Source organism: Lingula anatina, chromosome 6 (genome assembly GCF_051362555.1).
Source record: "Lingula anatina isolate TDL-2025a chromosome 6, LinAna3.0, whole genome shotgun sequence".
NCBI lineage: Eukaryota > Metazoa > Brachiopoda > Lingulata > Lingulida > Lingulidae > Lingula > Lingula anatina.
The window spans coordinates 15,971,545-15,984,965 of NC_141772.1; the positions used below are offsets into that span (position 1 = coordinate 15,971,545).

General features: G+C 37.4%; 1 protein-coding gene and 5 non-coding genes across 8 annotated transcripts in view; all 6 read right to left on the minus strand.

Moving 5' to 3' along the window:
* The window catches only part of LOC106154881 (uncharacterized), a 30,821-nt gene extending 17,895 nt beyond the window's left edge, over positions 1-12,926 (minus strand). Inside the window, exons 1-5 of one of the 3 annotated variants that reach the window (XM_087015305.1) lie at positions 12,833-12,926; positions 3,168-3,713; positions 2,687-2,774; positions 1,819-2,001; positions 188-363 (exon numbers count right to left, since the gene is read on the minus strand). In XM_087015305.1, the coding sequence (XP_086871431.1) occupies positions 188-363; positions 1,819-2,001; positions 2,687-2,774; positions 3,168-3,713; positions 12,833-12,848 (1,009 nt within the window). In that variant the 5' untranslated portion in view covers positions 12,849-12,926. Of the gene's footprint in view, positions 1-187; positions 364-1,818; positions 2,002-2,686; positions 2,775-3,167; positions 3,714-5,919; positions 6,291-12,832 lie in introns of those variants that run through there. The other 2 variants (XM_087015302.1, XM_087015304.1) reach the window with 2 other exon arrangements.
* On the minus strand, positions 4,554-4,625 carry Trnae-cuc (transfer RNA glutamic acid (anticodon CUC)). The gene has a single exon. It is a non-coding gene; the product is annotated as a tRNA-Glu (tRNA).
* On the minus strand, positions 7,406-7,477 carry Trnae-cuc (transfer RNA glutamic acid (anticodon CUC)). Its single transcript has one exon. It is a non-coding gene; the product is annotated as a tRNA-Glu (tRNA).
* Positions 8,260-8,331, minus strand: Trnae-cuc (transfer RNA glutamic acid (anticodon CUC)). Its single transcript has one exon. It is a non-coding gene; the product is annotated as a tRNA-Glu (tRNA).
* Positions 11,726-11,797, minus strand: Trnae-cuc (transfer RNA glutamic acid (anticodon CUC)). Its single transcript has one exon. It is a non-coding gene; the product is annotated as a tRNA-Glu (tRNA).
* On the minus strand, positions 12,345-12,416 carry Trnae-cuc (transfer RNA glutamic acid (anticodon CUC)). Its single transcript has one exon. It is a non-coding gene; the product is annotated as a tRNA-Glu (tRNA).
* Positions 12,927-13,421: the final 495 nt, after the last annotated feature.

A 13,421-nucleotide genomic window follows, 5' to 3' on the forward strand; every position in this document is an offset into this window, starting at 1 on the left:
AAACCCTTTAATGCTGCCGTTTTAAATTCCTTATGTGATAATGTTGTAATAATTCTAAGCTGTATTAGTTTCAAGCTCTAAAAAAAAAAAATAAATAAACAAAATAAAATAAAAACGACTGACTTTTACATTCATTTGTGTTATTTGTGATTAGGGAGATATTTCATTCCAGTATTCCAGTGATTACCTTTTGAAAAGGCAATTCCCAAAACCACCCCAAAAGCGCTTATGGCCACCACGTTTTCCACGCTCCCCGAAGCCACGGCAGCAGTGGGGATGCCTTTATCTACACCAAGGCCTTGCTCCTGCAGGTGCAACATGGAGGGAACGACGACTGCCGGGGACACAGCCGACATTACAAAGCTAGATAAAAGATTAGGAGCTTAAAATATAAAGATATTTATATCTTTTAAAACAAATAAAACTAAATATATAAAAATAAATTATGAACTGCAGAAATGGAATTATACAACGTTTGTCCTCACGATCTCGTAGCAGTTTAATTAGCGACATTGAAACATTGAAAATGAAGTAAATCGTTATTGTTATTTTGATGACATTTTAATTAACTTTTCATAGCAAAAAAACACCCTTTCTCTACATTATATTTTTTTCTGAAACACCCACTATTAATGTGTGATCAGTGGCAAAAAGACAAAGACAAATGTTATGACAAATATTAAAGTAACAAAATAAATATCTCACATTCTCCATGTAAATTTTCGATACCAACACTTCAGACATATAAAACAAATTTTAAGACTTGTAACCACTGAATGACGTAAAGCTTCTATGAATAAAATATAAATCAATGACAGGCAAAGTTTTGTTATTCTGAGAGATGGTCTTTAATTTCCGCTGAGATCTTAAAGATGCATACAAAGTCAATTTTTTGTCACAAAAACCAACCAAATGCCAGCATATAGTTTCAAGTAGTATAACTAAGAGAATTGCCAAAAGGCATTGTTTAATTTTACCCGAAAATGATGTTTGAACGGATTTTTCTGCTGGCATTCTAAGCTGAATGTCAATGGGGCAGGAAAGTAGGTCACGAAAGTAGGTTAAATTTACAACCAAAAATTTAAAGAAAGAAGCAGTCTAAAGGTCTTTTATGGCTGATCGAGTGATCTTAGTTTATCCCTTGGCATGTCGAATTTATTTGAGTGATATAAGAATCTAGTAGAAGTGGTTTACATGTGTTACTGGGAATCCACGCTCCACCGATGCCCGGTTCGTATGTACCTTTAAAAGTTAAACAACAATCTATTTAACGTGTTCGAAAGCAAACTTTTTAATTTATTATATGAAAAAATCATTTTAATGATTCTTCAAAGATGAAACTGCCGCCGAGCATTACCGGAAAAGAATCGAAAGCATGTTTATAATCTGCTTTATGGAGTATTTCGTAACCCATGCCTTCAAGGAGGAGGCATTGCGTGTGAAAAAATTTAAAGTGGTAGTGAGGAGAATAAATCAGTACATTGTTAAAAAACAATCCTTTTACTATAATTAATCGATAACTTCAAACATTTGTACAGCGACAACAGTATACCCTGAATGCTGAAGACACGAGGGGAATAAAAATCAGTGGGCTAAAGATGATGACAAGGTATTCGTAAGAAGCTTTTTTGGAGGTTTAAAAGGTGAAAGACCTTAAGTAAATACAAAAAAAGTTCTTGCAGTTCCAAATATGTTTCTCTTTGTCGTACCTGCACTCTTCTCTCTCTCTCTCTCTCTCTCTCTCTCTCACACACACACACACACACACACACACACACACACACACACACACCAATATACAGTGTACACCCTTCTTACCCCAGCATAAAGCTCCAGTCCCAGGGAAAGCCCAGTAGAAAGTGGCCGGACACGGCCCCGGACACGGCCTCGAAGGCGCATGGAATGAAGGCCAGCCGCGCAACGACGTGAGAGAGGCGGCGCAAGGCTTTGGGGTCCAGACCCAAGGCCGCCTTGATAAGGATGACCACAAGGGCTATGGATCTGAAAATAAAAAAGAAGAAAAAAAAAACATGCTGAATTTTTCAACCGCCAAAATGCCTACAGAATCACACACCTTGGCTTCCCTATCTTTTTATTTATTTATTTATTTATTTATTTATTTTTTGACAGAGCAAGTTAAACAAGTATAATCTGAAGTGGCAAAGCTGGGCTTTAATTCTTACAGGTAAAAATGTTTCTATGGAAAATAGGAAATATTTTAAGCCACTGGTTCTTTTAAAAAAACTGCGTGTAGGCCTACTGTAACAGTCGTGCTTCAACGCCTTGGGTTTGTCGTTCTCTTCAGCCTTGAAATGTCTTGTTTTGAACTTGTCAGGTAAAACAAAACCTCGAAGTGGGGAAAATAATGAGCCGCAAGGCACAATTCACGCCTGTTATTGGGACCACGCCGTTCCGTACCCTGGGTATTAGACAGCTGGCGTCAACTTAACCGCTGTCTTTGGGTGCATTCTCTCTCTCTCTCTCTCTCTCATACCCAGGGTGCATCAACCTACACACACAATCTCTCTCTCGCTCTCTCTCTCTCTCATACCCAGGGTGCATCAACCTACACACACAATCTCTCTCTCACTCTCTCATATCCAGGGTGCATCAACCTACACACACAATCTCTCTCTCTCTCTCTCATACCCAGGGTGCATCAACCTACACATGAACAGTACAATACCTTATGGAAGACGACCATTCTTTCTTAATGTCCTTGGCGACGTCTATGTACGGGACATTCCTGAGGAGACAACCGACTATCAGCATGCCTAAAATATACAATATATGGAGATAGGGAACGATAGCTCGCCTTTTTTCTTGTCAACATTTTCTTTATATTAAATTCTTCACGATTTCCCTAAAATAAATTGTCTTTAGACGCGCAGTGCTGTATCTTGCTTGATTTACAATGGTAAGCGAATGCTGGTTCTTAGATTAGTGTCTTATTTTTATTGAGAATTGTGGAATTTTAACTGCATTTTACAAGGACGGTCTTCGTTTGAATCAAGGCCAATGCAAGTAAATGTGGTTCACGAAAATTAAAAAAATTCAAATATTTATTTTATCCAATTCGCCTAAAATACTTTTTTTTCGAAAATGAGCTTGCAAAGCAAAATTACTACTAAAATTAACTTAGATCGATTTTTTCTTAATATGCCAACCTAGTAAAGGTGGAAGTCGTATTTTGCTAACTAAAAACCCTCCAAGTTTACAGGCTAAGAACAGCACAATAAGGCCGAAGAAATTTCCACCAGGGAGCGCTTCATCTCTGGTGATCGCCCACAAGACAGCCCACAGCAGAATCAGCGTTAGTTTTGAGGTGACGACCCGCCCGAGTTTCCCGTGAGGCGGGCACATCAGAGCGTGGCGCATGCGCTGTGCTCGCGTTGTCACTGGCGGGTGGTACTTCGTCATACATGGTTTACAAAAATTATAGCAACTCGTGCGGCACGCATCACATCGCCGCGTGCGTTTTTTGTAGCTGGACTTTTCTTTGCCCTCTTTCAAATGTGCTGTAATGTCTTTAAATTCAACGGAACCATTTTTCTTCACGTCCCCAGTGTCTTTGAAGTCTCCTTTTTCATTTTCTTTAATTTCTATCCCATTTTTCAAGTGCCCGTCGTCTCCTTTACTGTTTTCATGGCTGTCATCTAAAAGGGGATTGATCGCAGGCGACCCTGGGTCTTCTTGACGATGAGCATCAGTACCTGAAGGATAAACAGTTTGTCTTGTCAAATTGAAGCACGTTTTATTTTGGATCTATTAGATGGCACAAGAGTTACAGAGAGAGAGAGAGAGAGAGAGAGAGAGAGAGAGAGAGAGAGGCAAACAAACAGACACAAACGGTTTAGCGTCTCAATATAATTCAAAGTTTTCTAGAAAATAATTCGTGCTATCATGTCTCTTACTTGCATTAGTCGAATAAGAGGCATGTATATTTCATATATCTCGTTAATTTGGTAACGGATGAGTCAGTGCCAAATCATTCACATTAGCTAATCACTTTGCAACGATATAGTAAGGTTCCTATCGCCTATCTTATACATATTAATTAAAAAACCTAATTAAAAAAATCTAAAAACCGTGTCTCACTTCATCCAAGAAACGTTTAAAAAAAGACTAGCCTGTCAATAATAATGAGCAAGTCTACCACAATATAGAACAATGTAATTGTCATTGTGTAATATAGGTATTTTTTTTATCTTATTATCATCATTATTATTATTAGTATTATTATTTATAATTATTATTTCCTTCCTTATAGTTTTTTTCCCACATTTATAAGAAATACTTCCACTTGTTACTGTAGATTATGTATATAAGGTAATTATGAAACATATAATTACATTTGTGTTTGAAAGCCTGATATCACATAAGTGGGATAATAGATCTAGATATATATATTACATGTATGTATAACACAAGTAGTTTAGAGGGCCTGCAAAATGTACTGAAACATTTTAATGCTCAATAAATTATTATTAATTAATGCTCTTATTGATAATAGATGACATATCTCAATGTAACTGACGAGAAAAAGACAATTTTTCCGACGCCGGGAATCGAACCCGGGCCACCTGGGTGAGAGCCAGATATCCTAGCCACTAGACCACGTCGGATGCTACAAGAAAACCTTATCACAAAATGAGAGTGGTTCAGCTGTACCTGTACTATTACTATTGCGCATGATATTATCCCATTTTTCAAGCAGTAAGTATCTTCACACTGATACAAGAAGATAACATCAAGAAGCCGATAAATCTCGCTGCCCACACGCGCCGGGACGCATAGACTCGCGTCCAAACGTTCCAAGTCTATTTGTGTCGTGTTGTGAATGTCAGGTAATCTATCATGGCCTAAAATGTTTTATGTAATTGTTAGGGACTATTTTTGAAGTAATCGTCCTTTTATTATAACAGAAGTAAAATATTTGAATATTTCATACTTATTTCAGTCGTTTTTGGAAATAATAGTTATTTTCTTCATGATGACTATACCTTTGGTCTTAGGAATGCCGTTGTGTTAGCGAAAGGATTTCGAAAATGGTTGAGGCAAACCTCAGAAGACAATAACCACAACAGGTTTAATGTTATGTGAGGTATAACATACAGTAAAGGATGCATAAGTGAATGCTGTAGTTGTTGAAAACAGTCAGAGGAATTATTTTCTTTTTATGATATATAAAACTAGTTACTGTCTAATAGTATGTGTATTTTTTTGGGACTATATAATATTGTTATTCCCGTGAGCTTATGAATTTTAAGAAAATAAATATATAGGTCTACAATGCTTGATATGTTTGCAGTAACATGAAGGAACATGTCTTTTTTACTATCAACTTTCCTGAGATAGTTTTCAATAATCAAGTGGACCCTACACAGACCAAAAAAGGGTCTAATGCAATAAAAGTTACAAAAATGTTTTTTTTTTTTTCAATCAGTAATAAAAGCAGACAAGCCCTTGTAACTTTCGATGTAAAATATAAATGGGTGCTTTGTTGTATATACCGGTAGGCCTTTGTCTTGCTCGCACCGAGAAGTTGTAACTTAAATTATCCTGCTACCGGGCGACAATAACATGTGACGTCACTAACTGGCGTGAGGGAATCCCGTGCAAGGGGAATCCCTTTGCAATTTAATGAATTTCTTGCATCAATGCATGAAATTTGCCTGGAATTATGATAATCATAAGCAATGAAGCTGTACACGTGTCAGGATGAAAAAAAAAGAAGAAGCCGAGCATTATGAATCCTTGTCGTGGACCCACAGTTCCCGATATCGACGGCACTACAATATACGAGTTATTTTTAGTAACACGATTGACCTAGATAATTACAAATGGCTGTGCAGCGTGGAAGAAAACACCAATATAATTTATCACAATGCCTGAATCCCTAGACTAATATATGATTACCTGGAGGAGCTCCAAGTTCTATGGCTTCGGTAGCCGGAGTTGAATCCTTGGTAGAAGTCATCTGTGTTCTACGACGATTAAAAACGAAGGGAAATGCTGTACGGCAAGGTTAAGTCATACTGTAGGCCTAACTGGCAAGCATGATTCGTGTAACCGCTGAAGAATTTCCCCGAATCAAGGCACTCAGGTCCATATTCTGTACACGTACATCTCTAACAAGACAACAAAATGTTAAACTGCGCCATCGCTTCGTCAGACTGAGAACTGAGCCTGGGAGTTACATGAATTAACCCGCTAATATTATAGAGACTTCACATGCTGCTTTGCAAGATCGAAGCGGATTCCCGTCCTATATCTCAGCTACCTCAAGGTCATGTAATGACGTTACGCGTGCGCGTTGCTAGGTAACAGCTAATTACCTAATTACTGTATACTCGCTCCTGTTTAACTGTGTCACGAGCTACTAATTTCGAAAAAATTAGAAGTCCTTCTTGAGCAGAAACCACCTTCAATCCGAATTGTGATAAACTTTGTGCATCCTTAGAAAATGTCAGCGTTCGCAATCAAAAGACTTCAACTTTGATTTATCACGAATTCTTGCATGACTTGTAAATTTTATCTTTCTAAGTTTAGTTTTGTAACCATTATATAAGTCAAGGATATTTTGTTTGACGCCCTATCCATGATCATTAACATAGCCACATCACGATAGAATGGAATATTATTCTTTTTTTCTCCGTGATTTAGTTTTTCTATTTTAAAAAAGCAAAAACAGAATTGATTGTTGCCGAAAATTTCTTTTGGTAAAGTTGCATCATCTTTTATAATTAATTATTTATTTACCCAACTGAAAATTAGGGGAGTGGGTGGCGTTTAAAAAAAACTATCGGAAATTTTGTTCCAGTTCTTTTATATCCTAGGTGTTAATATCTTTTGTTTTGATAATCTGAGGTGAAACGTGCTTCACTGGGGGAAATAAAAAGCATGTCCCGGATCTCTAGGTACCCTGGTGAAAGTTGGAGTAAAGGGTCCTCTTTGTTACCTTGGCCAACCGCGTTGTTTGTCAAAAAATCTTATTACGCACATCGTACCATTCTCCAAAACGTGCCCAGTTTTTACAATTGCCGCTGCGTATTGTTTCCTTTTTATTTTGAATGGGAGGTCTGTCCTAACTCAAACATAACTTTTCATGAAGCAGAAACAGTGGTAAACAATTTTAAAATTTATGATGGGATTTTTTTGCATATTCAGATTTTGGTGCAAACAGTCCATGTGTAGGGTATGTTAACAAATGAAACGCTCCCCTCCAGTCCCATCTCTCTCTCTTTTTCTCTCTCAATGGAAATATTGTATATGTTTGAGGATACTCGGGCCTCAGAGGATATTTGGCACAAAATATTAAATGGTACTGTTCTGGTTATTATTATTATTATTAACTAGCTACTTTTCATATGAATTCAGTCAATAAGATAGAAAAAAAGACGCATTCCGACGCCGGGAATCGAACCCGGGCCACCTGGGTGAAAGCCAGATATCCTAGCCACTAGACCACGTCGGATCAGTTGGTGGCTTAGGGCAACTACGTTATACTCAAATCTTTCTTATTCCTTTCGCCTGAATCCATTAATGCATTCTCCACCTGTTTTGGTGGGCGCTAATGAGAAAAGATGTAATACAGTGAATTATACCAGATGTCTTTAATGCTGTTATTATAGCCCGTGATTACAGCTAACTTAAACAGCAGATTAGAACAGGTCTCGTTCTAGATTTAAAAAAAGTTTCACAATTCGAAGAAGGATTTGAATGCATTACTCCATGCATAATACAAGAACCGTAAAAGCGAGCTTATATGAATCTTTCCGTAATTTCTCTTCGCTTTGGCAAAGGAGCTTTGCATTTGGAACAGATCCCAATCAGGATTCCACCACACTGGATCTACGTGCGGCAAAAGGGCATTCGGAATATTCTCATACAAGAAAACGCTGCAATTATTTTCCAAACGGAATATCAACAGGACTATTATGAGTTTATTTTCAAGATGTAGAAAAATCTGGGTATGGATGAATTTAACGCCAACCTAACTTGGACATACAATTATTAAATAATAATAATAATAATAATAATAATAATTTATTCGAGCATTAAATGTGGCAGTTACATTTGTTAGCCCTCTATACTACAAATATATAAATAAATAAAAGTTATACATCACTATGGATTACTACTAATACAGTGTTTAAGATTATTAATTACATTAATTACATTAAAAGGATTATAGGAGGGAGGTTTGCGTCCACGGCCAAAGGATTAAAAATTAACTAAAAACAAAGGAAAAAGGTCTTCCGACGCCGGGAATCGAACCCGGGCCACCTGGGTGAGAGCCAGATATCCTAGCCACTAGACCACGTCGGATCCGATGATCAACTATGCAAATTGCATCCCTCCCATCACTCTCTTATCCTTCACCTGAATTGCTAATTGCTTACCCACCTGTTCCGACCGGTGTTTAGGATAAGAGAAAATATGCATGCTTTATTAGGCCTACAGATGTCTTGAGGCTGTAATAGCTGTCTTTCAGCTGTCTTTAAGGAAGGAAGAGAACCAGCCCCGTTGTAGGTCTCTCATGCTTAGAAGGGAAAAATCTTCCATATTTCGAAATTAAAAAAAAATATCAATACGCCTTTATAAAGTCTTTAATAACGAAGTCTTCTGAACTTAAGGTTCAGTATAGGCCCCTACTTGTTAACTGGGTCGTAGTCTGAACAGCAATGTCTCTGGAGGGGAAAGCAAAGGAGAGAAAATGTACTACATAAAAATATTATCTGTTATATACCACAATTTTTCAGTCAGAGAACTGCTTGTGTCACAGAAATATAAAAGATCGAAAAGTAGTGTGTATTTCGTGTAGTTATATTGGTTTCCGGAAGCACTAGTTCAGTAAGGTGAACGTAGAAGACTGTGCTAGCTATATTGCCAAGGTAAAAGCGATCCAAATTTTTCTTGTTGTTTTATTGGATGCCGGAAGCACTTGGAGGTGGAAGAAGATACAATTCTTCAAAGGGGAAGGCAGGAGAAGACAAATGGAGCCCAATAACACTGACGCCGGAGGTCGGTGGCGGCCTCCGCCTTAGCCCACTATTTATCAATGATAGGTGTGCAAGCCGCTGCCGTGCTATAACACGCAGTAAAGACCGTACGCTGCTTGGTACACATGTTAAAAACTGTTGATGCATAGATAAAATCGTCTCGTTTTTATACTAAGTTGAAAAACTGATAAAAAAAGGCATAAATTTTGTGGTACAAAAGCCGTAATGTAGGCATTTTATTTTATCTCCAAAGAATCAGCTATTTTTCTCTTTTTTTTAAGTTTTAAAATGGATTGGAATGCGATATCGCTGTGTTCGTGATTAAGCTAACAAGGAACATGATATAAATGTGACTATTGTGACAAGCAGAGAAGCACGAGTTAGGCTGTCATGTGCAAACCAAGGTTTGGAAGACTGGCGATATTCAATCATGTGGTTCTCAAAAATGTTTTCGTTGGCTAACGTGTCAAACAACCCTCCCCTAGATACGCAGAAGTCAAAGCCAAATCGCAACTACGTTTACGTTAATGTCTAAGCGTTTTGGAATTTCTTACTATCTTGTGATAGCAAATTCTCTCTGTATTATGGTGTTTCATTAGTGCAGTAACTGCAACACGATGAACAACAGATATGATCATTCTGAAAAAAAAAATGCATGAAAATGTGTAGACCAACAAAACATCTTGATGGAACATAGTTGTTGTGCAAAAATCTTCCCAGAACAGAAATTTGCTTTGCCAGCTATAATGGATACTCAGAAAAAATATCTGAGGATATAGCAAAATTCTCTCTGCGGCCCTGGTAGAGGGTACTAGTTAACCCTAGTGATATAGATTCTGGTTCCCATTAATTTGAATAGATTAGTCCCGTCCTGGATTTTGGCCAACATAGTGAACCGAATGAAAAGCGGACTCTGTAAGATAGACCCTCAGTTTTATTAACAGTATATCCAGCTGAGAGTATTCAGATATTACTGATTGTGTTAGCGGTGACAATTGTGTCCATTTGTGCTTACTCTGTTTCTATTGCGCTTGTAGGCCACGTCCGAAGCGGCGGATGTGCAAGAATCAGTGTCTCAAGCATTTATACCTTTCTACTTGGACATAATGCCTTATTATGTCCAAGCTTTCTATCATGTAGAAGAAAAAAATTGTTAAAATTTAAAACTTGCTTGTGATTAATAAATTTGGAAAATTATCCTCATACTGAACAAGAGATTGCACGAAGAATATATCTTGTCCAGTTTGTGCCGACTTTAACTTAACGCAGACAAAAGGCTGATATTTAAAAGTGGATGCGCACTTAATTTTCAATATAATTTAATCGTATTTGACCCGGTTTTTCTCGACGATTCATTTTGTGAAAAAATTTAGCCTTCCGCTCTTCACTCCGCCGCTACGTTATTTGTCCGCAGTTAATCCAGTGTATTTTATTACAGATATAAAATGTCGATTAAAATTTTAGAATTCTTATTGATACTTAGACACCAAATAGACCATGTATCTATGAGAATTGATCTCGTTTTTTGATACAGTTTTTCTCAAATTTTGAAGTTTGAATGTTTAAAACAAAGCAGCATTGTAAGTGATGTCACGCTAATTGCGAAGAAGGGGGGCATTATTTTTCCAAATATAAATCATATTCTTTCCCTTTATCTGTGGCTTCACAAGTGTTGGTTATGTGCTACAGAATAAATTGTTCCAGTAGCAGAGAATCACGCAGTGTTCATATGTTTGAACTTTGAACGACCTGCAATTTTGATGGGTTTGTAGATCTACGTGTTCCTTTTTTCTTCTACTCTGACGCCTTCTTATTATGACAGAGGTGTTAAGTTTCTTCTCGTCTTTTCTTCAAGATGAAACGAGATCCACTGGGTTTAATATAAGCTTGCGATGATACATGTAATGAACCCATGCCGAGTACCAACACTTCTTTTAATTTTATAATAAAGACAGAGAAGATGTTGATGTCTGGAACAACTTGATACCCTACGTCTGGGTAGTTAAATAACAGTTTATGTGGAAACAATAGCACATTGTTGTATACAGTACCGTACGTCAATTAGTCGGTTAAAACAAGTGGCATCTATTTGCGAAGACCGACTTTCGATCACAGTCGGCCTAGCTTGCGAATGGCGATAAGGATCTTTAAAATGAATAAGGATCCTGATGTGTTTTTCTTTTTCTAATAAAAATCAGCATTATATTCCAGCCTCCTCAGGTGAATTTTCAAAGGTGAGCGGTTGAGAAAATTGCCCTAACCTTGGTGCTAGCTGATATTACCCACCAGACAATCTTTATTGCTGAACGACGGTGCGGGCTCCGTTGTCAGCTTCGTTCACTTTATGCTATTTTTTAACATTTTGATTTGTAAACTACTCTAAGTACATGTTACCTACCTCGAGTAAGACTGCTCAGGTTAAAGCATGACGGAAAATGTCAAAACACACACACACACACACAGACACACACACACATTAAGGCCTTGGGTATTATACCCTCAAAATAAATGAAAAAAAAAAGAAATATATATATATATATATATATATATATATATATATATATTTCTTTTTTTTTCATATATGAAATAATCTTCTATTTACAGTCTCTTTTGTAGACCTCTTTCTTCAGACATCCAACTGTTATACGTATAGACATCAGCTTTATTCACTTATTTATTTATTTATTTGCTTTTTGAAATAGGGAACAAAATTGAAGTATTTCCGACGCCGGGAATCGAACCCGGGCCACCTGGGTGAGAGCCAGATATCCTAGCCACTAGACCACGTCGGATTTCTACTCTTTTTTCGCTTGGACAATGAGCTGATCAAATACTATAAGATACCACCTGGAATGCTTCTGCCGTGTCTTCCGGTGGGCTTCGGTGTCAGCGTTTGCAAAAAGAGACATTGGCTGTTTGGTTTTTCTTTTCCACTAAAAAATTAGCGTTATATATGAGCTTTCTAAAATGAATTTGGTGAGGTGAGTGTTTTAGAAAATTGTCTTAATAACCTTGGACCAGGTCCTAAATGATGGCACACCAAACAATGTTTTTTGGCTATGCGGGCTCCTTTGTTAGCATTTTTTTGTTTATTTTTTTCAGCAACTTGATAAGTGTACTTCTATTGCAATTCGTGTTACCTACCTCAGATTAGAGGCTCAGGTAAAAATGACAAACATACATACAAACAAAGGCCTTGGGTATTATCCCCACAAAGTAAATAAATAGAATCATGCCTCCTTTTATATCAGCATTAGTCTGTCTCTTTTACAACTTTCTTTCACTCTCAAAAGAGAACGCCTTGAACAGGTTGATTTGTATTCTTGTTTAAAAGAGAATTTCCGACGCCGGGAATCGAACCCGGGCCACCTGGGTGAGAGCCAGATATCCTAGCCACTAGACCACGTCGGAGAATACATTACCTGTGCATCTGAATTTACCTAATGATTAGTTACTTGAATTTACATAAAATAACACTTGCAAGTGTCTTCCGGCTGGGTTTGGTATTAGCATTTTGCAAGCAGCATAAACTTTTAAAGCAACTGGCTTGTGTCACAGTCTCTTCATTTTACAGTTCATTTTGGCTTGCGGAACACACCTTAAAACACAATGCTTTAACAGTGCATAACATAGGCCTACATTGGGCGTGTATCATACTTTGTGGTAAAACCAATGGTCCATCCATATCGTACCGAAATGCGGAGCTAACGGAAAACTGCTTTTTTGTTTCATATAGACTCATTGCCCAATATTTTAAGATAGCTGCTATTTATTATCAAAAAGTCGCTGTAGCCCACTATTTATTTCAAGAAAATCAGGTTCCTTACCTTTGAAAAACCGCATCTTGGTTCCAGTCTGTAGCTCACGACCCAAGTCGACGACCGGGACTGATGCTGGCAAGAGATGTTGCGAAAGCTCTCAAAAATTTCGTATCATCCAAGTTGCTCTCAATATATGATACATGTTACCGAGCCATTTGAGTAAATGATAAAAACAGCAATACATAGCAGTTACATTATAATCTTTTTTATTTACAGACATTGAACATAAACAACAGGGTACAGACTGTAACACAAATGTGATACTTTGCCAGTCCTCTTCATATGATATTTTTACAAAATCGATCCATTTAAAGTGACAACCGAACAAAGAAGTGTGACAAAAGAGGGCGTCAGACAACTTACGGTGTATGAAATAAAGTTATATACTCCTATGGATCTCAACTAACCTAGGCACGATGTGGCGAGGGGCGCTATTTATTTTCCAGATTTTTTAAATATTATCAAATATGAGCAAACATACTCATTAACTTGGTAGTTGGATCATATACATGTACGGGAATTATAAAACACAAGATGAAATATTTTCATGCATTAGCTTATGGCCAACCTGGACGTAGGCCCGAATTCATCAGAC